We start from the raw sequence: 26,369 nt of genomic DNA, 5'->3' as shown, positions 1-26,369 counted from the left end.
ATCTGACAATCCTATCCTCATCTGTAGATTTACACAAAACATCAGCTTCTCACCAGCCTCCAGGCCTTGGCACATCCTGTACACTCAGCCAGGAAAGCGTCCCTCCTCCTCCCTCAGCCTCACCTGGGAAACGCCTTCACACTTTGGTCCTCAACTCAAAGGTCTTTTTCAACAGAGTTCAGTTTCTGTACTTTATTTCTTTGAGCACACACTCATTTGTGTAAGTATCTGATTAATATTCGTGAGTCCTCTAGATTACATGTTCCATTAAGTTAGGGCCTGTCATTTTATTTTTAAATCACTGACTGTCTACAAAGCACATAGCCTGACCAATGTTCATAAAATGATTTAAAGCAAGTAATGTATAAACATAACAGTTATTATAAACAGTGGGATACAACACTATTTACCCAATGATTATAATTTGGGAGAAAATGAATATGCATAGAAAAAAGACCAAGAAATTACATTTAAGAAGGGGAAAATAAGTACATTTGTATTTATGTTTTTTTAAAATACATTTTTATTGATTTTTTAGAGAGGAAGGGAGAGGGATAGAGAGTTGGAAATACTGAAACACGGATCAGTTGCCTCCGTACACCCCCTACTGGGGATCATTCCCGCAACCATGTACATGCCCTTGACCCGAATGGAACCTGGGACCCTTCAGTCTGCAGGCGGACGTTCTATCCAAAGAGCCAAACCAGCTAGGGCTGTATTTATGTTTTAAAAACACACACAAAATGGAAACAAAAAACTAATGTAAATGGTACCCTGTGGAAGGGTAGTTTTCTAACGTATTCTATTTTTTAGAAATCCCATTTTGATTTTTTATATCATTAGAATGTATTACCTAATCAAAAAATGTTAAAAGTTTGCAAGACAGAAAACAAACTAAAACATAAATAGTGACTATCTCGGAATTGTGGGGCAAAGATTTTGCTTTCTACTTCTACACGATCGCTACATTTTCTACAGTTTACATGAATAGTTTTTATCGTCAGTTAAAGGATGCACTTTAGGAAAGGCCTTTGGCGACTTGAGGGCAGTTTCCTGGAGCTGGGGCAGAGGGGAGCTGCGAGGCCAAGGTAACGGGATGGCTCTGCTTGGGTGGGAGAGACCTGAGCTCGGCACATCTGTGCGCTGCGGGAAAGAACCGTGAGAAAAGGAGACGTTAAAAAGGCGACCGGAGGATGGGGCGGGGAGCACCCGGCCCGGGCGGCGTCACTCCCGTGGGACCGTCCACAGGCCGGGGGCTCCTGCTCAGCCTGGAAGCACGATGGGAAAGAAGGAAACGGGGAGTGACGGTGGATTGCGGATGCTACGGAGCAAAGAAATCACGCAAAGGTGGACGCACCCTCCATAGAAACCGGAGGGTGCCGCCAATGAGAAAAGCTGCTCAGCAGGGAGGAAGCACTACACCTCCCGGCCTTTCCCCAGACCCTCCCCTCTGCGGCGGGGGACGCGCGCAGGAAGGGGCGGATCTATGAGTACGGCGTCCGTGCGCGATCTCGCGAGAGCAGCAGACGACGGAAGTACAGTCTGCAGGATGCGGTTCCTGGTTGCGTTGGTCCTGCTGATGGTTGCAGCGGCGGGTAAGACCCCTGCCCCCAAGAAAATCCTACTCTCGCCCACCAGGCCCATCATCCTCACCGTGTCCGGTTGCCTTCTGAGCTTGCTTCATCCCTGCCCGACTCACACTCCCCTCGCCATTACCCCCACCACCACCGGTTGCCGTTTGCCCCAGTCTCTTCCAGCTCTGAGGTATCCTTTAACTCGGCCTGCCTCTTTCTTCCTTCCTTTCTTTTTTTTTTTTTTTAGTTGATTTCAGAGAGGAAGGGAAGGAGGGAGAGAGAAACATCAATGGTGAGAGAGAATCATTGATCGGCTGCCTCCTGCACACCCCTTGCTAGAGATCGAGCCGAAACCGGGCATGAGCTCTGACCACCTGGTTCATAGGTCCACGCTCAATCACTGACCCACACGGGCAGCCACGGCCTGCCTCTCTTGAGGGCCAACTGGTTTCTCTCTTTCAGAAGCCCCAGAGCCCACTTCTCTTCCGTCACCCAATCAGAAGAAAGTAAAGACTGCAGAAAGAGTCTCCAGCCAGCTCTCCTCCAGCCTCCTGCTTCAGAATGATCCACAGGCTCGGAAACAGCTCATGGCTGTCAGTTCTATTGCATCAGACCCGCAGCAACAGTCCACGGGAGACAACTCCAACCAGTCAGATAACAACCACCAGTCCATGGCAAACAATTCTGACAAATCGGATAAGGAGCACGACTCCACAGAAAACAGTCCTGGCAAGTTGAATAAGGAGCACCACTCCACAGAAAACAGTTCTGACAAACCGGATAAGGAGCACCACTCCACAGAAAACAGTCCTGGCAAGTTGAATAAGGAGCACCACTCCACAGAAAACAGTTCTGACAAGTTGGATAAGGACCACCACTCCACAGAAAACAGTTCTGACAAGTTGGATAAGGACCACCACTCCACAGAAAACAGTCCTGGCAAGTCGGATAAGGAGCACCACTCCACAGAAAACAGTTCTGACAAGTTGGATAAGGACCACCACTCCACAGAAAACAGTCCTGGCAAGTCTGATAAGGAGCACCAGTTCATGGAAAACAGTCCTGGCAAGTCGGATAAGGAGCACCAGTTCATGGAAAACAGTCCTGGCAAGTCGGATAAGGAGCACCCATCCACAGAAATCAGCCCTGGCAAGTCAGATAAGGAGCACCCATCCATGGAAAACAGTCCTGGCAAGTTGGATAAGGACCACCCGTCCACGGAAAACAGTCCTGGCAACTTTGATAAGGACCACCAGTCCACGGAAAACAGTCCTGGCAACTTTGATAAGGACCACCAGTCCACGGAAAACAGTCCTGGCAACTTTGATAAGGACCACCAGTCCATGGAAAACAGTCCTGGCAAGTCAGATAAGGAGCACCTGGCCACAGAAAACAGTCCTGGCAAGTCGGATAAGGACTACCCATCCACAGAAAACAGTCCTGACAAGTCGAATAAGGAACACCTGGCCACGGAAAACAGTCCTGGCAAGTCGGATAAGGAGCTCCTGGCCACAGAGGAGAGTCATGACAAGGCAGACAAGGAGCACCTGGCCGTGGAAGACAGTTCTGGCAAGTCGGATTGGGAGCAGCAGTCCACGAAAGACAGTTCTGAACCCAAAGAAGAGAAGGAAATTCCTGGCCCTGCCTCTGGAGAGAACCTTGAAGGGACACTTTTGGATTCCATAAATAGAAAGAAGGATGACCTTTATAAGGACAATCTTGGAAGTGCGGAGAGCAGTCACTTCTTTGCATATCTGGTGACTGCAGCCATTCTTGTTGCTGTTCTCTATATTGCCTATCACAACAAGCGGAAGGTAAGTCAACAGTTATCTTAAGAAGAATGGGATGTCTTTCACCCTGAAAGCTTGGTGTATGGGCCAGTATTCATCACTAACCTGCCTGTGAGCACTGGGTATTTTATGACATGTCAGGTGTTTTTTTCCAGAACCTGCTAGGGCTCTACTCGTTTTATAAATCATTTGTTTTCATGACTGTTTCCTCAGTGCTCTTTGCTGCTGTATTAGGTGCCAAGTTAGGATGTTATTACGATCTGACCTGCTTTGGGATCTCTTGTAATCTTTAACTTAGATCCTTCACAGCCTCAGAGGACCTGAGTACCTGACAGTTTGTAAGTAGTTAGAGCACTTACCTTCTTGTTTCTACTTTCAGTGCATCATTTCTAGCTTCCTTTGCTAAGTTTTTGTCTTTCCCCTACAATGGCAGAAAGAATGGTTACATAATCTTTGACATCAACAGCAGAGAGCCCAGGGATTATCTTTGTAGTCAGTTGAATTTCTGATTAGAAGAAAGAACAGAAATTGCATAGATATACTCATCTTTTATTTCTTCAGCAAGGTTTGGTGTGAAGTAGTATCTGTCACTTAGCAATCACTCCAATGACTAAATAATTGCATTTCATTTTTTAAAAATATATTTTATTGATTTTTTACAGAGAGGAAGGGAGAGGGATAGAGAGCTAGAAACATCGATGAGAGAGAAACATCAATCAGCTGTCTCCTGCACACCTACTGGGGATGTGCCCGCAACCAAGGTGCCCTTGACTGGAATCTAACCTGGGACCTTTCAGTCCACAGGCCAACACTCTATCCACTGAGCCAAACCGGCTAGGGCAATAATTGTATTTCTTATTGAATCCTAACAATTTAATAGTTTCTGTAGCCTGGTCGAAATTGGAGAGTTCAATTCATGATGGACATAAGGCCTGTGGCTATAAGAAATGAGGGACTCATTTAGCTAAAATGGTGCATTCCTTATTCTACATCCAACATCATGGAGAGTAACCTTAGGCATGAAATGATTGTAAAGTTAAGATGAGGCAAAGTGTGGAGTGAAAGCCCATTTGCAGAAAAGAATAATTGCTTATTGTTTGTTTTCTTTTTTAAAAAAAAAAAAAAAAAGGACTGCAAGCCTCCAGCGTGCTTGGGTCTGCGGTGGCCCTGTGCATTCCTACAGTGCTTGCGAGAACATTTTGGAATGGTTTGAGGCCTTGCCCTGCTGCATCCGGAGCAAGGTTATAGAAATTTCAGACAGTCGCAAAAAAAAAAAAAAAGAAAGAAAAGAAATGTCAGATCTTTGAGTATTCTTGAGTAAATTAGCAGACTCCCACAAACTAGAACCCAGAACAGCTTTCCTCCCTCTGTCATTGCTGATTTAGCAGTATACAGGATTGTAATGGAACTAAGCCCTGTTCTTAAAATTGTTATAATTTAAACCAGGAGCCCAGTGCATGAATTCATGCACCTTGAAAGGAACTGTGGGCTGCGAGGCTGCAGTGGACACAGGGGCAGGTCTTGGCCCATCCTCCACACCCCTGCCTGGCCCCTCCCACCATGGTCTGCCTCCCTCCCCCATCCCCTGTCTGTGGGCAGCCCCGCTCCCACCGCTCTCATGTGCTGATGGTGCTGGCCCTGCTTGCACCTGCTGACGGCGCAGAGCGATTGGGGCCGGTGCCAGCAGCGGGTGCGAGCGGTGGCTGTTGGCCCCAATCACCCCTAAGGGCTTCTCCACCTCCCCCTGCTCCTGAGCGATTGGGACTGGCACCGGGTGCTGGCAGTGGGTGTGAGCAGTGCCTCTGGCACCAGCTGTGGGTGTGAGCTGGGCCGGTGCCAGCAGCAGGTGCGAGCACTAGGTGGGACTGTGGCATGCAGGAGCAAATAATTTTCAGTAACCACCAGAGGCTCACCCTGATAACAGCAACCAGTGCCCCACCTTGGTCTGGCACCCCCGCTCACCTGCTCCACCATTCCGCTGCGGCTGACGCCCGCCATGTCCATGCTCTGCCACCTGCTGCTGACACCCGCCATGTTCCGCGCGTGCCCTCTGGTCAGCACACGTCAGAGTGACCGGTTGTTTGGTTGTTTCGCCATTTGGTCTATTTGCATATTAGGGTTTTATATATAAAGATAGGCCTCTTTATGGGTATACTGCTCTTTTTACTTTCAGGGTTATGAACAAATGTACTATCAGGTGATTATCTCTGATTTCAGAAACATATATCATTATGGAGTCAGTAGTTAATCATTTTCTTTTTCCTTTCCCCAGATTATTGCTTTTGCCCTGGAAGGAAAAAAATCCAAGCTTACTCGGCGACCAAAGGCCAGTGACTACCAGCTTTTGGACCAGAAGGTAAGGAAGGAAAACCCAGGTCCACGGGAGGGCTACTTGCATTTGGCTCAGATGCAGCAGCTGGTTCTGGGGGTGCTGCCACCATCACCCCTGCCCTTTTCAGATCACTAAGTAGAGACATCATGTATACATGTCCATAGTGTTAGAGCTGAAGAGACCTTTAAGTATGTTACAACAGCTCCCTCCCTTGACAGATGAGTAAAATCAGGCCCAGAAGTCATGATTTCCCCCCCACTTAAATTCCCACCACAAGTACGTGGCAAAATCAAGACCTGATGGGAATGCCCTAGGCTTCCATCCTGTGCTTTTTGTACTACTCCAGCACTTCACAAATTTTCATAGGCATTGTGATAGAAAGCAGAATCTAATTCACTAGCTGTGGGGTGGAGCCTGTGCTTCTACATTTGTGATGCCAAATGCTGCTGGAACCACATGTTAGGGAGCAAAGCTCTAGACTACACTCCCTAGAAATAAACGAGTTCAGAAACATAGGCCTCCAACTTCCCAGATCAGCCCTGCTAAGCATTGTTGACTAGATTTCCTTAATGCAGCCAACCCATGCCTCTGCCAGAAAGCAAAGCCCTCCTTCCACCCCACAGCAGCAGGAGCTGGGTAAGGTTCTCCCCAAAGGCAGCCTGTCTGAGCTCAGTGTACTCCCATGGCCTTGTTGCCAGCATGCACCCGTCTGCAGCTCAGCAAGGGCGTGGGTGGAGTTGCTGGCGGCCCAACTGGGAGTTGTTCCTAGACTCCTACAGGGAACACAGTTCATGTGTACAGCTCATACCAGCTACAGAATAGGCTACTCAGCTCAGAACATCTTGCTGACTGGCCCAATAGATCAGCTTCACAGTATAACCCTGGCCAAGTACCTTTCCAGATAATTGATTTTAAGGATTGTCATCCCTGTTCATTATAGTCTTTTTCTGATTTAAAAAATGCACATGTAAACAATTCAGAATACAGAATGGTACAAAGCAGAAGCCAAGCTTCCCATATTCCCTCCACTAAGTGTGGATCTGTCTAGTGTATGGGGATTTTTTTAGCTGTTGTTGTTTTTTTAAATATATTTTTATTGATTTCAGAGAAGAAGGGAGAGGGAGACAGAGAGAGAAACAATGATGATGAGAAAGAATCATTGATCTGCTGCCTCCTGCATGCCCCCTGCTGGGGATGGAGCCCACAACCCAGGCATGTGCCCTGGCTGGGAATTGAACTGTGACCTCCTGGTTCATAGGTCAATGCCCACGCTGGCTGGGCTCTAGTGTAGGTTTTATTTCAAACTGAATTTTTAAATAATTGTATGTGTTTTTATTTTATCAATTACTGTTTGTATGGTGGAGGGTCAGTTTGTCTTAATTCTGGATTTTTTTTTCTTTGAGCTGCAACTCTTAAGATCTTTTTTACCTCCAAAATCATAGCAGTAAGATATTCCTCTGGAAGAAGGTGAACGTCACCAATGCATTGTGTTACTCTCATTTCAGATTTGATCTTTCTGTTTTTGAGAACCTCATCCTCCCTGCTGATTTGTTTCTAAATCAAGATAAATGAAGATAAAAGTACTGTGAACTAAGAGATACCCTCTAGGGTTTGGTGGCAAGTTCCGGGCTGGCAGAGATCGGGGGTGGGGAGCATGGCTTTGGTTTTTGCACCTGCACTTTAGTGACCCTGTACTCCTTTGTTCCCATTATTTACGCTGGTGTCTTCCATCCTTTCCCCCTCTGAGTATGAGTAGAAGGAGCGAGCAGGTGGGAACCCAGTTTAGACCAAATGGAGATCCCAGCCCCTGGCAGGCTAGTGCTGCTTACTGCCCTGGGCGCCTTGGGCCTCGGCTCTATAGTGAAATTACCCCTAGAAAGTAGCATTGCACTTGCCACTATTTATTTTTGCAGACCTATGAGAAAACTCAGCTGCTTGAGGTACTTTCCACCAGGGCCTCTTACTTTGGGGGAATGTGCCCTACAAGAGATCTACAAGGTGAATGCTGATGGGCAAAGAGCTACATTAAACACATAATTCTTTTCAAATGCTTCAGCAGCAAACCAAAACAATAGCTTAAAAAAATGCTTTACTGCCTGCAGGTTCAACCTGTCCAGCACATTTTTATATTATGTAAGACCAAGTGAATCAGCTTCCATTTGGTTGTACTGAGTATAAAACTGAACTTGGGGCTTCTGGGAGTTAGAGCTATAAAGCCACTGTTCCCATTGCAGATTTTTAGAAATAAAGTTGTGATTATTGAAGCACTGTTTTTTCTTATAACCGTAACAGGAACTTTTTGAAATAGAGTAAGTTCATGTGCAAGAAAATAAATTGGAGGGTTTTGGTTTGGGTCTGCGTTTTTTTCAAAGACCTTTTATGAAATAGGTTCCCCACAAACTCTAATTTGCCTTTGTTGCCTAAAACAGACAAAATAGACATTTAGAAACTAACCAGGCTCTTTCTTTTACCTTAACCTAAATAATGGTCCTTTCATCTATATAATAAAAGCCTAAGCGACCATTACGGTGGAATGACCAGAACGACTGGTCATTATGATGCGCATTGACCACCAGGGGACAGACGCTCAACGCAGGAGCTGCCCCCTGGTGGTCTGTGCACTCCCACAGGGGGAGCACCGCTCATCCAGAAGCCAGGTTCACAGATGGCGAGCGCAGTGGTGGTGGTGGGAGCCTCTCCTGCCTCCATGGCAGCACTAAGGAGCAGCAAGCTGAGCGGTAAGGAGTGAGGGGTCCCAGACTGGGAGAGGGCGCAGGCCAGGCTGAGGGACCCCCGCCCCCAGTGCACGAATTTCATGCACCGGGCCTCTAGTCTAATATAAAATGCTAAGTAAGGGTAGTTAGTAAAAATTCTTCTATCCCATGGGAGGGGTTACTAAAATTTAAGAAATTCACAGAGTTCTCCTGGGATAACTGAGGGTAGTGTCTTAGGTCACACTGTTTGAAGTTTTATGTAGATCTAGTCATGTTATCCTATTATAGAGAGCCTAAAGAGTTGTTCTGCAAAGGAAAAACTGAAATAGAATAACCGATCTCAAGAAATACCAAGAATGTGGGAAGTGAGGGGCATATGACGAATTCTATGCTATTGAAGAAGTAAGTCTAAAGAAGGGACCACGTGTTTGTCATACTATCATCCACCTTGCTTAGAACAACAGTTCATGGCTTTGAGTTGAGGTTTTTCATTCATTGCAGAACCTGTTTGTGGAGATCAATAATGAATGAATGTTCTTCTTGTCATCATTTCTTTACTTGTGCACCAGTCTTATACTTTCCTCCAATCTGAGGAATCTTCTGTCAGGCTCCCCTAAGCATTCCCTAAGACCATGGTTATTGTATTCCCTTTTCTGTCTCCCCTGTCCCTGCCTTTCCTCCTCTAATGTTTTCTATTTCTGCCTGTCTACACTAACACTTTTTCTCCAACCTTCATGCTTACATAACGCCCCTCCCCCAACCCCCATCCATCCTATTTGTTATTCAGTCTGCTCTTCAAATTCTTCAGTAAGTGTTGCTTCCATTACTTTGTCATTCACTCTCTTCATAACCTTTACAAGCTCACTTTGGTCCCTGTCTTTCTACTAAGTGTTGTTCCATAGTTTCAGATCATCAAATCCAATGGCTTGTTCTCAAGGCTTAGTCTTGATCTTGATAGAATTGGACACTATTGACCATCCAAATAGAAATTCCCCTTTTGGTTTCTTTGACAAAGTGTCCTGATGTCAAGAACTCCTTTGTCACCCTAGCTGGTTTGAGTCAGTGGATAGAGTGTCAGCCCTCGGACTGAAGGGTCCCGGGTTTGATTCTGGTCAAGGATATATAGCTCAGTTGCCAGCTCAATCCCTAGCCCTGGTCGGGTCATGTGTGCGAAGCAACCAATTAATGTGTCTCATCAATGTTTCTTTCTCTGTCTCTCCCCCTCCTTTCCAATCTCTGAAAATCAATGGACAGATATCCTCAGGTGAGGATTAACAACAACAAAATTTTAAACAAATGAAAAAGAACTCCTTTGTCTTCTCAGAAATTCATTCATTCTTCATCCTCTGAGTGAGTGACTCCGGGGTCTTTATCCTTGGCATAGTTCCCAAAGAAACAGTCCTGTTGTGTGATATTTCAGCATGGTTGTCCTAAAAATTCTAAAACTGAATTTTTTCTACTGATTAAACTATCCCTTTCAACTGCCCAATTTCTTTAATCTTCTCAACTCCAAACTCCAAACTTTTACCATTATCTCTTGTCACAAAAGTCCTATGCTTTTTTTTAAAAAAATATATTTTATTGATTTTTTACAGAGAGGAAGGGAGAGGGATAGAGAGTTAGAAACATCAATGAGAGAGAAGCATCAATCAGCTGCCTCCTGCAAACTCCCCACTGGGTATGTGCCCGCAACCAAGGTACATGCCCTTGACTGGAATCGAACCCAGGACCCTTGAGTCTGCAGGCCGATGCTCTATCCACTGAGCAAAACTGGTCAGGGCCCTATGTTTTTGTTTTTGTTTTAAAAAAAAGGTCTCAAGCTGCCATCTTTCTTTCCATTTTCCTTGCTTCCCTGTCCCACACCCATTTCACCTCTCTCCCAGATCTCTTTTTCAGGAGCCACCTTTGTTGGTTTTCCTGTCCATCTTCTCTTGTGTGCATAGAGACCAGATTGACCTTTCTAAAACTCTTGCCCTGATCTGTAGCTTCTGTCTGTGTCCCTCATGGCTTAGAGGCAAGTTTAAGTTTATAGGCTCTTCATGAGTCTGAGAAATATCATTTCTTGTGGTGAAAGTATAGAATTTAAGTTTCACTTTAAAAATTGTGCTAAAGGATATCTCTCACACCAAAGGAAAACTTGTTTTCTGGGCAATTGTCTTTTTGAAGATTACTTGAAGCATGTTTTCTTAGAGATTCTTTGGATGAAGGCGAGCTGGCTGAGGCATCTCTCAAGCCGAGGTGGGGGTCAGGCAATGAGGTACAGGGAGCCAAGAGAGGCACCCCTCTAAGCAGCTGTGTGCTTCCTTTCCTGCCCCCAGCCTTTGGTTGAAGGGTGATTTCTATTTAGAGGAATCTATGCTTCAGTTGTGGATGTAATAGAGGAACTTGTTTTCCTGATAGATTACTGAGTAGAATATTTAGAGTCCATTTCTGGACTTTGAGGGAGTGAAAGGCCAGTCTTTATTTTTGAGAGGGAAGGAGAGATATTGTGAGAACATCAATTTGTTGTTCCACTTATTTATCCATCCATTGGTTGATTCTTGTATGTCCCCTGACTGGGGATCGAACCTGCAACCTCGGTGTGTGGGGACAATGCTCTAACCAAATGAGTTACCCAGCCAGGGCAATGGAAGGCCAGTCTTACCTCAAAAGGCTAAAACAACTTGGAACGACCTGACAATTAAGTTATATATACTTTGACATTTCTTTTCCCATGATGGCTTTAAAAAAAATTTTTTTTTTTATTGATTTCAGAGAGGAAGGGAGGAGAGAGAGAAACATCAATGATGAGAATCATTGATCGGCTGCCTCCTGCAGGCCCCGCACTGGGGATCGAGCCTGCAACCCAAGCATGTGCCCTGACGGGCAATCAAACAGTAACCTCCTGGTTCATAGGTCCATGCTCAACAACTGAGCCACACCGACTGGGCTTCCCTTGATGGCTTTTAAAGAAGTATTTGGTGATAGAATTCTAAACCTCTAAAATTACTGATGGGATTTTCATTTTATTCTCTAAGTCATTTTAAATTAAAAAACGGAAGCCTGTCCCTTGTTTCTACAGGGTAACTCGATACCCAGTGCCTCATGTGTGATGAAAGCTAGCATGCTTGAACATGCTGAATCATATGAACAGGGAAGAGTGTGCTATATATCAATCCTTGTAGTTCTGTCAGCTGTTTTCTGAAAACTTGCTGGGAAGGTTGTGTTTGGCGTGGTCTGGCTTAAGTAAGGATCCTGGGAAGAGATTTTCAGTTTTAAGTGTATATCCAGAGCCAAGACTGAATCTCAATTCAGCTAGTTCCACAAGCCACATGTAAATTTCCTAAATATCCCAAACTCCTCTGTTAAAAGGTTGAGTCTGAGCTGTGGAGTTTTAAGCTGCCATCAAAGCCAGCTGCCTCACACTGATGTGTATATAAGATATATATTCCTTGGATTCCGAAATCTGTTGCGTTAAATGGTTGTTTCCCTTGCTTATCCACTTAGTAGAGTGCCACTGTTTTGCAGTTTTATATTTTCAGCTTTTGTAACTATAATTATTTTTAAAGCTTATTTGGTCTAATGATAAGTATTTTTCAGTATCTAATGTTTTACTGAGCTTCTGTGAATGCCACTTGATGTAATTTTGTATCGTTGCAGAAACAAATAAATTTCAAATTGTAAAGCTATAAAATCATTGAATTTATTAATATTGTTTTAGAATTGACTGATAAGAGGCCTAACACAAATGAAAGGTCATTTTATTTTTAACCTTTATTCATTTACCTTCCCACCCAATCTCCAATAAACGGGAAATGCCATTCCAGGGTTTGTACACATCCTGTAGCTTTGTGTGTTGTGATGGTGACTGATTTCCAGCCCCAGTCCTCCCCACCAGGCAGCCCATGGACTAGGTCTAGGAGGTAGCTAGGCCCGTGGTCATCATTCATTTACTCTCGGCACTTGTCCTCTACTGTCCCCTTGGCCTGGAATGCCCTTGCGGCCTGCTTCAACCCCAGTGACATCACCTTTCCAGTCCTGTGCCCTGGCTACCAGTGTCACCCTTTGCTGTGTATCTTTGAAAGATAAACCTTGAGGCTCAGGTATAAGCTCCATAAGGGCGTGTCTCAGTGCTGCCACACTGAGCATGATAAGGAAGACAAATCTAGGACCTTGGCTGCATACGAATTGAATATTAACTTCTAAACACACACCTAGCAAACTGCTATCTTGTTATTCTTCCAGCCCCCACAACCACGATGAGCCTGTCGCAGGCATGTTTCCACCCCTGAGCGAGCCATTAGAACCAGCAAAAAATGGGGTATGGAGGCCTCTGAACTTATAATCAAAACCATGTCCAGGCTTTGACTAACCCTTGTTAGACACCCTTTTTCCTTAACAGTGTAGACTGCAGCAGAACACTTCGAGTGATCAGAGAAGCCTCAGGACAGCTGGACTAACGCTTTCAAGAATATTCGGTTTGCCCTAGCTGGTTTGGCTCAGTGGATAGAGTGTCGGCCCGAGAACTGAAGGGTTCTGGGTTCAATTCCAGTCAAGGGCATGTACCTTGGTTGCACGCTCGATCCCCAGCGCCAGTTGGGGCGCATGCAGGAGGCAACCAATTGATGTGTCTCTCTCACATTGATGTTTCTCTCTACCTCTCTCCCACTCCCTTTCACTCTTTCTAAAAGTCAATAGAAAAAAAATATCTTTGGGTGAGGATTAACAACAAAATATTTGGTTTGCCTGTTAGGAGGTATGGGTGTGGGGTGCAGAGCACTGCTGGGTGAGACATTAAGGCTATCCAAATCAGCCCACACCGGGCCTTTAGTAGCTAGTGTGTTGTGAAAGGTGTGGAAGATCATCCCCTGCCCCATCTGGAAGAGCTTCAGTTAAGAACTGATCTGTGGGAGACCTGTGGGTCGGATCTCCATTCAGAAATCAAAAACGAATGAGAGTGCTTTGTGTGAGCAGAAACTAATGCTGAAAAACATGGCTGAGTCAGGCTGTGCCACAAGCACCGGCCAAATTCATCTAGCGCATCCCTGACCCAACTAATTCTTCTTTTTCTGTGCCTGGATCCTTGAACCAAGCTTCTTCAGGTCTAAGTACAGGTTCCGCTTCAGGATGGCACTACTGCACAGAAGGGCCCCGTGTATGGCCCCCATAAACCCGCAGATGAAGATGTCTTGGCCTAGGAGACAAGAGCAAAGACCCATGAGCAGCCGCAAGTGAGAGAGAGGGCGAGGGCTCTCGTGTTCATCCCTCTGTGCTGGAGTCACCCAGGGGCAGCTTCAAATCAAGCCCAGGTCGACAGCCTGCAGGTGTGGGAGCTGCAGGGGCAGAAAGACCTGAAGACAGGAACAGAGGACTGTGGGTGATATGGAGGCCTAGGGGCACAGCTCCTGGCAAAATGGGGCAGTCAGTGTACCTGTCAGGTAGAGGTTGGGGATGGGGCTTTGGGCCCTGATGGAGGCTATCGCATGGGGATGCAAACGGCCCAGGTCGTGGTCAGCCCCATAGCAGGCTCCCTGGAAAGCAGCCAGATAGAACTGATTGGTCAGCGGGGATCCTCCGGTCACACTGTCCACCTAAGAGGCAAAAAAGGCAGCCACAGGGTGGGAGTGAGACCTTGTGAGATGCTCATCTTTCCTCTTCTGCTCTCCTTGAATGAGTTGATGGCCTGCATGGGTTCCCTGCTTTCCCCGGAGCTCAGTTATCTCAGGGTAATATTTCCCTGACCCAAAGGAAGGAGAGAAATGGTACAATCAAGTGGTCTACCTACCTTTCCCTCAAGCTGTGGGAACACCTTCAGGACAACTGACAGAGAGGCTTCAACAAAGGAGGACTTGAGGGTCTCATAGTTGCTGCTCCGCTTTCCGTTGGGCTCTTCCCGCCACTCCTCAAACCACTCATAGCAGGTGGGCACCAGCAAGACCATTGTGGACCGGTCTGGGGAGGCAGAGCTGGATTACTGCTGCCTGGTCCCTCCCGCACCAACCCCCTCCCCGGGACCTCAGGACCTCGAGCCCCACCTGGGAATCGGTCCTCCCAAGTCGGGTCCTTAGCTGATGAGGGAGCAATTATGAGAAAGGGCATGTGTGCGGCAGCCTTTTCCCTCGGCATAGACAGGTAGTGCTCCATCCTGAGAGTGAGAGGAGTGTGGCTGTCCAGCCTAAGACCTTGGTCCTCACAGCCACCAGCACTCCCCAAGGACAGTTCATCCCCACGGACACCCCTCACCACCAGGGATGGAGCTGAGGGACAGCCTAGGTGCACAAAAGCCCTTCCTGGAGTCAGTGCTTGCCCACCTCTTCCCATTCCATCTCCTGCACTGACTCCCCGGCATCTCGGGAAGAAGCAAGGGTCCTATGGGCTGTGGGCCCATGCTGACACCCTCTCCCCCCACATGCACACACACGCCTTACGCCTTGTCCATGTCTGTGTCAAAATAAACATAGTGGTTGGTGGCCTGCAGCCCCAGGTCCTTCTTGGTGCCTCGTAGGCAGATGAAGACGGAGAATATCCCCAAGCTGGGCCGCACCATCTCTAGCTGCTGCTTCACACCTGCCAAAGAGAGCTGGTGAGCACTGTGTGCCCGGTGGCCAGCAGTGGTGCCCTGCCCCAGGATAGCCTGCTGAGCCTGCTCGCTGTGTCTGCAGCCTCAGCTGCCAGCCTAGCGCCTGGCCCATTTTTATAGCATCATTTCAACTGCAACTGTTGAAATAACAAGTAATTGGCAGGGGCCTGCTCTCCTGTCTCCACCTGTGAAGGCCACAACGCCAGACTCCTACTCTTCTGCCTCCACCCACTTCTGCTCTAAGCACCTTTAGAAGCAGGTAGTGCCCAGCCTCCCCGAGCTGGCTCACAGCGCCTGCAGGATAGTCTCCGGCTAACTGTCTCCAATCTTCCCCTAATGTCTCAATTAGGAGTAGATTACTAGGCTACATGCTACGAAGGCCACAGATATGAACAGTACTCCCTTATGAGCCTTAATTTCAGTATGAACTTGAAAATAAGCCACCTAATAAATGAACATACAAAATTCATAATGTGCAGTACAGTCAGTACAGGGCCTCAAAAATGATCAGCAATGCAGACGGACAAAAGCAAACAGCATTCCTGGTACCTGGCGTTTCAGGATTCAGCCGGGAGAGGGAAGAACAGAAGGGAGGCAACAGCCATCCGATGTCCCCTGGACTAAGCAGCTGGCCTTCCCCACCTCTCAACAAAGCACCCCAGACCAGTTACCCAGAAATTGCTCCTACAGATTCTTATCCTCTGTTCTCATTCCCAGGACCATCCCACCCCCTGCTTGAGGGTAACACTGGCTGCTCTGCCCGTTCATTTAACAACTATTTGTGGAGGACCCAAAATGTGCTGACTCCTCTGTAGGTGCTGGGGATGCTTCAAGGAATCAGATACGCTGCCTGTCTACTGGAAAAGAGACTTTTCTGAAATAAGCTGGATAACTCCTATAGGCTGCAAAGAATGAGTGCTATGGGCAGCGTGACATAGAATCTATCAAAAACAGGCCACTCTGGAGAGCAGAAGGGTGTGTCATAACACAGTAGGACAACTGGCCTCGAACAACCCAGCCATGAGGAGGGAATGTGGGCTCCCCCGATCCCAGTATGGAGCAGTGGACCGCCCTGGAGCTGCAGGAGCTCACCACCTGGGTCCCAGCCTCCAGGGGCTGGCACGCCCTGTCCAGGTTAGGTTGGGTGGGCACAGAGAGAACCAAGGGCCTGGAAGTGAAACTCCAAGGTCTTATGAAGCCCCTTAGAACAGCAACCACCTCCACCTAGCCCGCCTTCCCTCTCCCCAGCTAGAAGTAAGAGGTCCAGGGACCATATACTTGGCAGAAAACATAACCTAGGGTCCCAAACAAGGCACAGTATACCCAGCCTTTTTCTCTATGCCAGCCTTAGCTTCCCTTACTGACATCATGAGACCAGTCTTTCCCACTCAAAAAACTTCCGCTCCAAACCCCCTCAAGGCTCAGCAGTGGGATTTAAGAAAGGTGCTCCCATCCACAAAGGTTCCCTCTGCCTGACCATCTCACCTCCACCCTCGACCCCTCCTGCTCTACCTGTCCCACAGGCCAGCAGGTGTCTGGTTCCCATCTCTGAGGGGCAGGTGGAACTATGAAAACATCCACCCCAAACAGCTGGAAACGAAGGAGTCCCCGCACAGGGGCCTCTGAATTAAGCATCATCCTGCCACTGCCTGAAATGTTCTCAAATTGGAATTCATCTGGAATTCAGCCAGGTGGGGGCTTGTGCCCTTAGCCTGTTTTCAGGGCTGAGCTACCTAAGAGCAGTGACAGCTATTCCCATACAGTGAGGGAAGGCAAGCTGGATAGGTAGCATGCAGCCTGGAGAGAAGGCAGGCCTGGGTGGGACCTAGGATCAAAGGTCCGGGGAGAGAGGGAGGCAGGAAGTACCAAAGGCAAAGTCTATTGGTCAGTCCACCCCGCCCCGCTCCACTGCCCTATACCGGGCAGTCTCAGCCTCACCCCATGTAGTTTACCCAGTCTGAGGGAGGAGGCCTTCGCTGGCAGCAGATGCTGGCTGAGGCCCAGCTAAGTGAGGCAGAGGAATGAGAAGGCTGGTTTTCAGTCGAACACATACCACAGAGACAATGAAGACTGCCACCCACCCTCTCCCCGACGAGGAAATACAGGCCCTCACTTTTCTACTGAACCCACTCTGCTGCCCACCTTCCCCAGCTCCTCAAAGAGCAGCTGCAAACCCCACTGTGAGGTGGAGCGCTCCTTCCACTGGCTCCCTGGCTCCTCCGTGCCTTTCTATCGCGACGGCATCTGAGCTGCTCCTTTCTTTCCACCCCCAGCCCCAGCCAGAGGTCTTCAGCTACACCCCTCCCTACTCCCTGGGTCACTGGTCTCCTCCAGGCCAGCAGCCTCCTCTCCTCAAATCACACCAGTAGCTTCTAGTTACACAACATCCTAAAGTCCATTTCAAAACAGTTACCTCTCACCTTATTTGGCTGAGTCCCTGTGTTCCTCATGGGCTGACCTCTCCACCCCTTAGTGAAGCCTTTTCTCTGGAAGCCCCATGCCTCTCTGCTCAGAGCCAGGTACGCGAGCATTCTCATCCCAGCTTGCCACCTTCAGATAGGTGGCCTTGAGAAGTTACTTCACATGCATGGCCTCACTTTCCCCAGCCATCAACATTAGGATGATGATGGTTCTCTCCCAGGTGGCTATGAGGATCAAATACAACGACAAAGCCTCTCGCACAGACCTACCCAGGGCCAACCACAAATAGGTCTACCTCCTGCCCTGGTTGGGTAGCTCAGGTGGTTAAGAGCGTTGTCCTGGCAATTCACCAAGGTTGTGGGTTCGGTCCCCAGTCAGGGCACATACAAGAATCAACCAATGAATGCATAAATAAGTGTAACAACAAATTGATGTTATTCTGTCCATCTTTCTCTTTCTCCCTTCCTCTTTCTCTCTAAAATTGATTACAAAACAACAAAACACAAATAGACAAATATGTCTACCTCCTCCTCCGCAAAACCAGGCTTTTCTTTTTTAAAATATATTTTTGTTGATTTCAGAGAGGAAAAGAGAGGGAAAGATAGAAACATCAATGATGAGAGAGAATAATCGATCAGCCACCTCCTGCACGCCCCCTACTGGGGAAGAGCCCACAACCTGGGCATGTGCCCTGACCAGGAATCAACTGTGACCTCCTGGTTCATGGTTGATGCTCAACCACTGAGCCCCACCAGGTGGGCCAGGCTTTTCTTTGTAGACATGGTCTATCAGAAAAGATGGCTACATTGAGGCTCATTTCTACCTGGTGCCCAGATTTTGGGCACAGCGTTCAAGGAATAGAAGAAAGGCTCAGCCCCAATATGATTCCTGAGAGAGACAGAAAAATATAACCTTGGTCCCAATAGGGCACACAATTTTATGAAGCCTTTCTTCTCCACGCCAGCCTGAGCTTCCCTTACTGATGATAATGCTAGACCAGTCTTCCCCACTCAAAATAAGAAATTAAGGAAGGAGGCAGGATTCATACCACAAACTTAATGAAAACCCAAGAAATGTTCCTTTTGGACACTACCCACCATCATTCACCATTAGAGGGATGATTTAAGATGTAAGAAAACCGAAAATGGGCAACTTGGAACGGAATCTTAAAAGAGGAGAGGGGAAAGTGGTTGAGGTTATGAGGGGGAGTGACTATGCCAAGCATGAAGAGATAAATAAGGATCAAAGCGTCTTTGGGGTGATGTGATACAAATGAAGTTTTTCCCCAACTCCTACACAGAGGAGCAAGTTAGAGACCAGTGTGTTCACCTTTTCTGCTTAAGTACAGAGGGCAGCCATCACCCTGGGAAAAGCATCAGCCAGGCTGCGTGGAGCTGCTCTAGAGCAGCAATGCTGGGGAACTCAGGAGAGAGCCACACAGCCCCATCTTACCTGGCAGACAGCGGGCGGTCTCTGGCAATAAGTACTTGTAGGTATTGAACAGTCCTGCATCAGAGATCACGATGGGGCAGTGGATATTCACCAGCTCTTGGCCCTTCTTCACACTGACACCTGCAGGCACACAAGCATGACTGAGGTTCTGTGCGCCCCAGGAGGGAAAGAGGCTCACATCCCGCACAGGTCTCTCCCAGCCTCCACTTCATTTTCTCAGACCTGGGCGTCTGGGCCACCTAGGGCCAGACGGCACACCCCAGGCAAAACTGCAAAGTCCTCAAGCACTCTAAGCATGTCCCACAACTGCTCTGCGCTTGCCTTCCCTATCTGCCTCCCCACCCTGGGCGGGCTTCCTTTTCTTGAGCTAAACCCAACCATCGTCACACTGACCCCTCCTATCAGCCTTCCACCATCTGGTTCCTACTGTGTGTCCACCTCATTTCTGACCACTCACCAAACCATAAGTACATCCATATGAGACAGCTGATGGTCAACCATTTCTGACCTATGAAAATGGCCGTTTCTAACGCCTAAAAATACTCAGCTCTTTCATACCTCGGTGCCTGCCTTTGCACCTTCTGTTCCCCTTGCCTGGAATAACCTCCCCCAACCTCTGACTAGCTTCTTCTGACCCTTTATGTTTTATATATATTTTTATGGTGGACACTAGTACAGATGTGCCCCACTCCCCCCATCTTCTGACCCTGTATGACCTGGCTCGAGCACCCCTGCCTTCCTCTGAGGCCTTCCTTGTTCCACCATCCTTTACGTCACCTCCAGCTTTAGCATGTGCCTCTGTATGGCACTTAAATCAGAGTGATCTTCCTTATGAGACCTGAGGCTTCATGAGTTAAGAGATTAGGTCTTGTCTTTTTATTTTCATCTTTTATCGCCTAGCACATGAAAAACACAAGTAAATGTATTCTAAACTGAGTTTAATTGAACCGACAAAGCCACCTTGCTTCATGGACCCCTTCAGACTGGAAGAACTTGCTCTTAAGATGAGAGAAAATCTCACAACTACTGACCGCCACCTCTTTCTTACCACCAGCAGCTTCCTACGCTCTTCTACGAGTGTGTTAGAGACTGCTGATGGCCTCTTCTGGATTTTTGTGGGGCACTGGGCCACCCACTGGCCACCTCCTCCTTGAAAGGTTCCTCTGGTGAATTCACCGTCACACCAGCCCTGTTTTCTCAGGCCTCTCTGGCGCCTTCCCTGATGCTCCTTAAGTACCCATGAATCGTGGATGGCCTGCTCTGTTTCCCAGAGTCCTTCTTTGCATTGGCCCTCTCCTCATGAAGTCCTTCTATAGTGGGATTTTGACTTTCCGTGCAGATTACAGCAAAGACCTGAACCAGGATAACAGAGTTCTAGGCCCCACTCTGCCATTGTCAGGTTGAGGGCAGGGTATCCTGCTGGCCCCACACTGCCCTAGGAAGTGCCCACATCACGTATTCATTCCCTCAATCACCGACACACATTTATTGAACCTCTATTATGTGCTAAAATCTACAGACAAATATTAAAAAGACAGCCCCTACACTCAAGGAGGTTATGCATTACCAGATAACTATTCTTATCTATTGAATAAATTATTAAATACTGCTCTTTGCAAACCATGCAATGTTTCCTATGTCCTCTTTATCTCCAGATTAATAACACCCCGAGCCCTACTCTGGGGCAGATTTCAGCCTTTAAGCCAGGGTGGGCAAACTTTTTGACCCGAGGGTCACAATGGGTTCTTAAACTGGACCGGAGGGCCGGAACAAAAGCATGGATGGAGTGTTTGTGTGAACTAATATAAATTCAAAGTAAAGGAGCGGAGGGGAGAGCAAGAGAACCCTCTGCTCTTTCGGCTCCGCGGGCCGGATAGAACAGCCGAACAGGCCGGATCTGGCCCGCGGGCCGTAGTTTGCCCACGGCTGCTTTAAGCCCTACTCTGGGGCAGATTCCAGCCTTTAAGCCCTGCTCAGGGGCAGATTCCAGCCTTTAACCTCCACGAGGAAGCCAGTCCTGCTACACTTTCTGCCCTCAGTGCTTTCTTTTCCCTGCAGCCCGGGTCTCTCCCACCCCAGCCCAGGGCCCATGAAACGGAGGCAGGACTCTCACCACAGGCTTTCCCAGCTGAGTCCAGCAACACACTCTGCACAGAAGCCTTCGTCAGGACAGCGCCCCCGGCCCGCTGAATCACAGGGATGATGTGAAAGGCGATTTCACTAGAACCCCCTCGAGGATAAAAGGCCCCTTTTATGTAGTGGTCAACCAGCAGAGCATGCATGGAAAAGGTGGTGTGGCTCGGGGTCACACCTATAGAAGGAAGGAGGGGCGATGAGGCAAATGCGGCAGCAACACCAGTCAGAAGGGAACACCGACTCCTGGCAGAGAACATGAAGCCTGAGTCTCTCCTTCCCAGGGTGCAAATGATGCCCATGGCAGCCAGAGGGCCTGTCTCCATGCAAATATGGGGTAACTTACAGATCTTGGGGGCCATTGGGAATGTCCTCCCTGCAAACTGCCTTGCAGCCAAGACTGGGGAGGACAGTGCTGGTAGAAAAGGACAATCATCCCAGGTGTGGATGAAGGAATTTCACCAGGGAGTCCTGCAGGTAGGTAGACTTCTCATCCATAAATTCCAGAGGGCCTGGGGTTTATGCTGCATTTCAGCCAGCCAGGTACATTCAGGGAGAAAGACTGAGAGCCAGGAGGGTGGCGCCGCCTCCTCCAGGACCTGCCCAAGGCCAGTACCCACCATACGTGGGGAAGATGTAGCTGAGCACCGCCTGGAGCTCCCGGGAGGCCGGCAGCTGCTGCAGGGCCTCGGCCAGGCTCTGCATGGACCCGCGAAGGAATGGAGAGAACCAGGTGAGCAGCCTACACCTGCTGAGGAACTGAGCCACAGGCAGCGGGAGGGTCTTCAACAAGATGGCATGAAAGGCTCCCCTGGATGCCAGCTGGAAAAAAAACGAGCAGGAGGAACAGGTCTCATTTCTAGAACTGCTGTGACAGAATCACCACTCCATCAGCTTGTACTTGCAGCAGGCCCAGCAACACTTACCATGGCGGAACCTGGGCTGAAGTTGGATTTTTAGAAACCTCTTCTCTGTGAATTCTTCCCATTCTACACTCAAATGAGTCTTTTTGTTTTTCACTTACTGCCTAAATTCCTTTAGGAAAATCCCAATCTTACCCAGCTGGTGTGGCTCAGTGGTTGAACATCGACCTTTGGACCAGGAGGTCATAGTTCAATTCCCGATCAGGGCACATGCCTGGGTTGTGGGCTAGATCCCCAGAGTGGGGGCAGAGGCAGCTGATCAATGATTCTCTCTCATCATTGATGTTTCTATCTCTCTCCCTTCCTCTCTAAAATCAATAAAAATATATGTATTTTTAAAAGAAAACAAAGATCCCAATCTGATCTCAGATGAAGTAAAAAAGGGTAGTAATCTGAGGACACAGAAGCCATCCTGGTCAGGAAGGAGAGCATGGCGCCCCCCAGAGGTCAGAGTGAGAGTGGCAGCTGCCAACCCCCTGCTCCAGAGGCACAGAAGTCAGCTCTGGAGGGGACTGAGTTCAGGACAGACATGACTGTTCCTCCCTTCCTGCCTCCCCACAGTGACTCCACAAATGAAGGTCAGCCTTGTCAGGAATAAACAAGAGGATCCTTAGCATGTCCATGTTACCTTAACCAGCTTTATATACTTGTCAATGGCAGCTTCTTCCTGGGGAAACTTCTCCTTGAGACCCTGGATGTAGGCTTTCTCCCCGCTGTACATGGGGAACTCCTTTCGACCACTGGGCCCTTCTAGTACCATGATGTCAAAGGGAGAGGACAAGGCAGCCCAGTCCAACTGCCCCTCAGTGATCTGGTCCAAGAGAAAACGGTTAAAACTGCCTTCCTGCATCCTCCCAATATAATGGATTCCTGTGGGGAGACAGACAAACAAGGTGTCTTAGCGATAAGGGGATTGAGCCTCGGACCAGGAAGCAAGGTGAGAGAGGTTGTCCTGCTTGGCTGAATCCACACCCAGAGGAGTCTACCCACCCTTGCTGTAGGGAGGAGTTAGAGCAGAAACCACCAGATCCCTGCCATTTCAGCTCCAAAGAGTGTAGCTCTCAGACAAGGAAAGAGGTGCCCAGAGAGAAAACAGGGCCTCCAAAACAACAGAAAAGCTACCATCCCATTATGCTCCAAGCCTCCTGAAGATAGAGCATGCACCCAATCCTTTTCCACATAAACCTTACCTGTGTCAAATTCGAGGCCATCCTTTCCAAAGGTATGACAACAGCCTCCTGCCTTGGTATGCTGTTCCAGCACCAGAACTCTCTTGCCAGCTTTGGCCAGAATTGCGGCTGCAGCCAGGCCCCCAATGCCACTGCCAATCACCACCACATCCAGCTTTTCTGGCACCCGGCTGGCTGAGAAAGCTGCAGCAGAGGTAGGAGATGGAGGGTGGGCTTTTCAGGAAAGGGTAGCAAAGATATGGAAACCAAGGAAGACCTCTCTAGCTTGCCCAATACTAGAAGTCTAGAGCAGTTTGGCAGAGACTCCTTAGTAGAATATTACAAACATTTTCCCTGGGAAATGCTCAGGACCAGCGAAGAAGTGATTTGGTTTGATCTGAACTGATTTAACCAAAGTTGCTATGTACATGGGGATTTTCCCTACTTTCAAAGACAGTAGGAATCAGTAAATTTTTAAAAATTTATTTAAAAGGGGGGTGTGTGTGAGAGAGAGAGATCAATTTGTTGTTCTACTTATTTATGCACTAGAGGCCCGATGCACGAAATTCGTGCAAGAGTAGGCCTTTGCAGCTGCAGCAGCTGCCTGGATCCGTCCCTTGCAGCCACAGGTCAGCTGCCTGGATCCCTCCCTTGCCGGCTTGGTCCGGAAGGATGTCGTGAAGGCCATCTGGTCTAATTAGCATATTAACCTTTTATTATAAGATTCTTGTATGTGTCCTGGCTGGGGATCGAACCTGCAACCCTGGGTCATTTACTGATTCCTGCCCTGGCTGGGTAGCTCAGTTGGTGAGAGGAGGGATCGGCTGATGTTGACACACATTAGCCACCTCGGCACAAACACACTGTGGTGTGGTAAAACTAAAAATCATTTTAATTCCTTTTCTCTCTCCATTTTAAGCATAGACCTGACTCCCTTAAGCCCAGAGACCTCTTGGGACATGACACCAAAAAGCATGTTAGGCCCTAACTGGTTTGGCTCAGTGGACAGAGCGTCGGCCTGCAGACTCAAGGGTCCTGGGTTCGATTCTGGTCAAGGGCATGTACCTTGGTTGCGGGCACATCCCCAGTGGGGGGTGTGCAGGAGGCAGCTGATTGATGTTTCTCTCTCATCGATGTTTCTAACTCTCCATCCCTCTCCCTTCCTCTCTGTAAAAAATTAATAAAAAAAAAAAAATATATATATATATATATATATATTTTTTTTTTTTTTAAAAGCATGTTAGACTGTGGATCTACAAATCTGCCATTTTCCTTTCATTTCCTGAAAGTGAGGATTAGTTTGTGAAAAGTTGTTAAACAACATGCTTAATGTGAAATGTCAGCCCTCACTCTAAACTTCCCTTGTTCTGAGCATCAGATGAAAACCTCACTGGGTTTTATAGTGGCTTTCTGATTTTGGTAGTCCATTGACGAGGGGAGTTTGAAAGTTGTTGTATACTGTTAAGGATTGTCGACCCATGTCCTGCCTTGAAATACAGTGATTATTTAAGAAAGCATCTTTAATAAAGCTGGATACAGTTTGGCTTGGGGGCAGGGGGGAGACAGAGTCTGGACTTGACATTGCCAAGACCTTGGCACACAGAGGACAGTGCGCGCGTCCATGGGTCCACTGTTCCCCAGCCTGAGCAGCAAAGGCTCTGGTTGGTGGTGGACACTAAAGCGGGGCGCCTCCACATGCATCAAGCCTTCCCAGCACTTTGCATGGGGAGAAACTGAGGCCCAGGTCTGGCAGCAGCTCGCAAATCAGGGCAGCCTCAGATCCCAAGGTCCCTTCCACTGACCTTGTTTCAGAACCTTCTTCCGGGCCTCCTTGTCGGTCACCAAGGGGGCGGGGGGCCGTTTGACGTCCTCGGAGAAAGGGTTCGGGGAGCTGCCTGAGAACAGCCCCAAGTAAACTTGGCGGAGGACGGCCAGCAGCAGCATGGCCAGCAGCACCAGGGTGAGCCACATGGCGCCTGTCTGAGGGCTAGTTCGCGCCGCCGGCACCCAGATTTGTGGCGGAGATCCCACCCTGCAAGTTGTCCTGCCCAGCCGGAGGCGAAGGCAGCTTTGCCCCTTGGCCCGTGGAGCAGCCTGGTGTTTTTGGCCAGAAGCCCCGATTCCCGTGCAGGTTGGCCCTCCCAGCCCTCCGTACGGTCAGGAGGCAGCGCTCGGACTCCACGCCTGCGGGCGGCGCGCCCCTCCCCCGCCAGCGCGGGGCGGGTGGGCGCATGCGCGGAGGAGGCCGGCGGCGGCTGCGGTGGGAAAGCTTTGGGAGGGCGTCGGGCCAGCCCGGGGCCTTAAGGAGGGAATGTGGAGTGCCAGAGATGGTCCCGGGGCGAGGCGAGGCTGAGAGGTGCAGGACTGAGAGAGAACCCCGACCGGGACGCCGGAGACTTGGGTTCCGGTCCGCGCTCGGCCGAGGACCTGAGGCAAGTCGCTTTGCTCAATTTCCCCACCGGAGAGAGCGTGTCCGTGCGGAACCCACTCCCAGTCTGGCCGCCTTGCTGGATGGAGGTCTCTCTTGGGATCTGCGCCTCACAGCCGGCGAGCGCCTGGCCCCCTAGCTCCCCAAACGGGCCCATGGTTTTTGGCCGCGGCGCCCCCAGGGAATGGCGTTGTCGTGGGCGGGGCCTGCGGGCGCCCGGGGCCTCTGGCTGGTCCCGTGGCACCTCCCTCCGTGGCGGCAGCCAGGGGACGGGGGAGAGACGGGGGCGTCCAGCGACAAGTCTGATGAAAGGACCAGAGAGCTGTCATACCTGTGTGCGCATTTGTATTTCAGGCGTGGACCCTGTTTCTAAATTAAATACCTATTCAGAGAGTTTAAGCTCCATCAAGCAGAAAGTCAAACCCTAATGAAGCCCCTTCTCTAAAGCGGATGCACCATAAATTCTTCATTTAAAAAGGATCCATCTTGCCTGGCGGGGTGACTCAGTGATTGAGCGTCGACTTCTGAACCAGGAGGTCACCGTTGGGTTCTGGTCAGGGCACATGCGGATTGCGGGCTTGATCCCCAGGGTGGGGTGTGCAGAAGACAGCGATCAATAATTCTCATCCTTGATGTTTCTATCTCTCTCTCTCTCTTCCTCTCTGAAATCAATTATATATATATATATATATATATATATATATATATATATATATACACACACACACACACACACATACACAACACACACACACACACTGAGTACCAGATTATTATGATCTCTGAATGAATAATAATCTGGCCACTCAGTATATATTTAAAAGGAAGGCCATTTCTTCAGGTCCAACTCTAAGGAACTTGCCTAATAGAGGTG

The 26,369-nt window shown here is 48.7% G+C and overlaps 3 protein-coding genes across 6 annotated transcripts in view; 2 read left to right on the top strand and 1 right to left on the bottom strand.

Moving 5' to 3' along the window:
- Positions 1-1,467: 1,467 nt before the first annotated feature.
- TGOLN2 (trans-golgi network protein 2) lies at positions 1,468-12,080 on the top strand. 2 transcript variants are annotated; one of them, XM_080683115.1, is made up of 4 exons: positions 1,468-1,595; positions 2,040-3,388; positions 5,637-5,720; positions 7,202-12,080. In XM_080683115.1, exons 1-4 carry the CDS (start codon positions 1,487-1,489, stop codon positions 7,205-7,207), a joined length of 1,548 nt encoding a protein of 515 aa, XP_080539241.1. In that variant the 5' UTR covers positions 1,468-1,486; the 3' UTR covers positions 7,208-12,080. The 2 variants fall into 2 exon arrangements, with proteins under 2 accessions (XP_080539241.1, XP_080539242.1); XM_080683116.1 differs by having other exon boundaries at positions 1,499-1,595; positions 2,037-3,388.
- On the bottom strand, positions 12,070-25,275 carry RETSAT (retinol saturase). The gene is made up of 11 exons (XM_080683114.1): positions 24,870-25,275; positions 23,089-23,271; positions 22,527-22,768; positions 21,596-21,797; positions 20,956-21,153; positions 18,843-18,962; positions 14,818-14,956; positions 14,425-14,534; positions 14,175-14,341; positions 13,821-13,980; positions 12,070-13,583 (listed from the first exon to the last, which is right to left on the bottom strand). Exons 1-11 carry the CDS (start codon positions 25,036-25,038, stop codon positions 13,444-13,446), a joined length of 1,830 nt encoding a protein of 609 aa, XP_080539240.1. The 5' UTR covers positions 25,039-25,275; the 3' UTR covers positions 12,070-13,443.
- Positions 25,170-26,369, top strand: part of ELMOD3 (ELMO domain containing 3) — a 28,228-nt gene continuing 27,028 nt past the window's right edge. The window contains exon 1 of one of the 3 annotated variants that reach the window (XM_080683119.1): positions 25,170-25,499. In XM_080683119.1, coding sequence (XP_080539245.1) covers positions 25,299-25,499 — 201 coding nt within the window. In that variant the 5' untranslated portion in view covers positions 25,170-25,298. The remainder of the gene's footprint in view (positions 25,500-26,369) is intronic. The other 2 variants (XM_080683118.1, XM_080683117.1) reach the window with 2 other exon arrangements.

Source organism: Plecotus auritus (assembly GCF_963455305.1).
Source record: "Plecotus auritus genome assembly, chromosome: 8".
Taxonomy (NCBI): domain Eukaryota; kingdom Metazoa; phylum Chordata; class Mammalia; order Chiroptera; family Vespertilionidae; genus Plecotus; species Plecotus auritus.
This window is presented reverse-complemented; position numbering and strand designations above follow the sequence as displayed.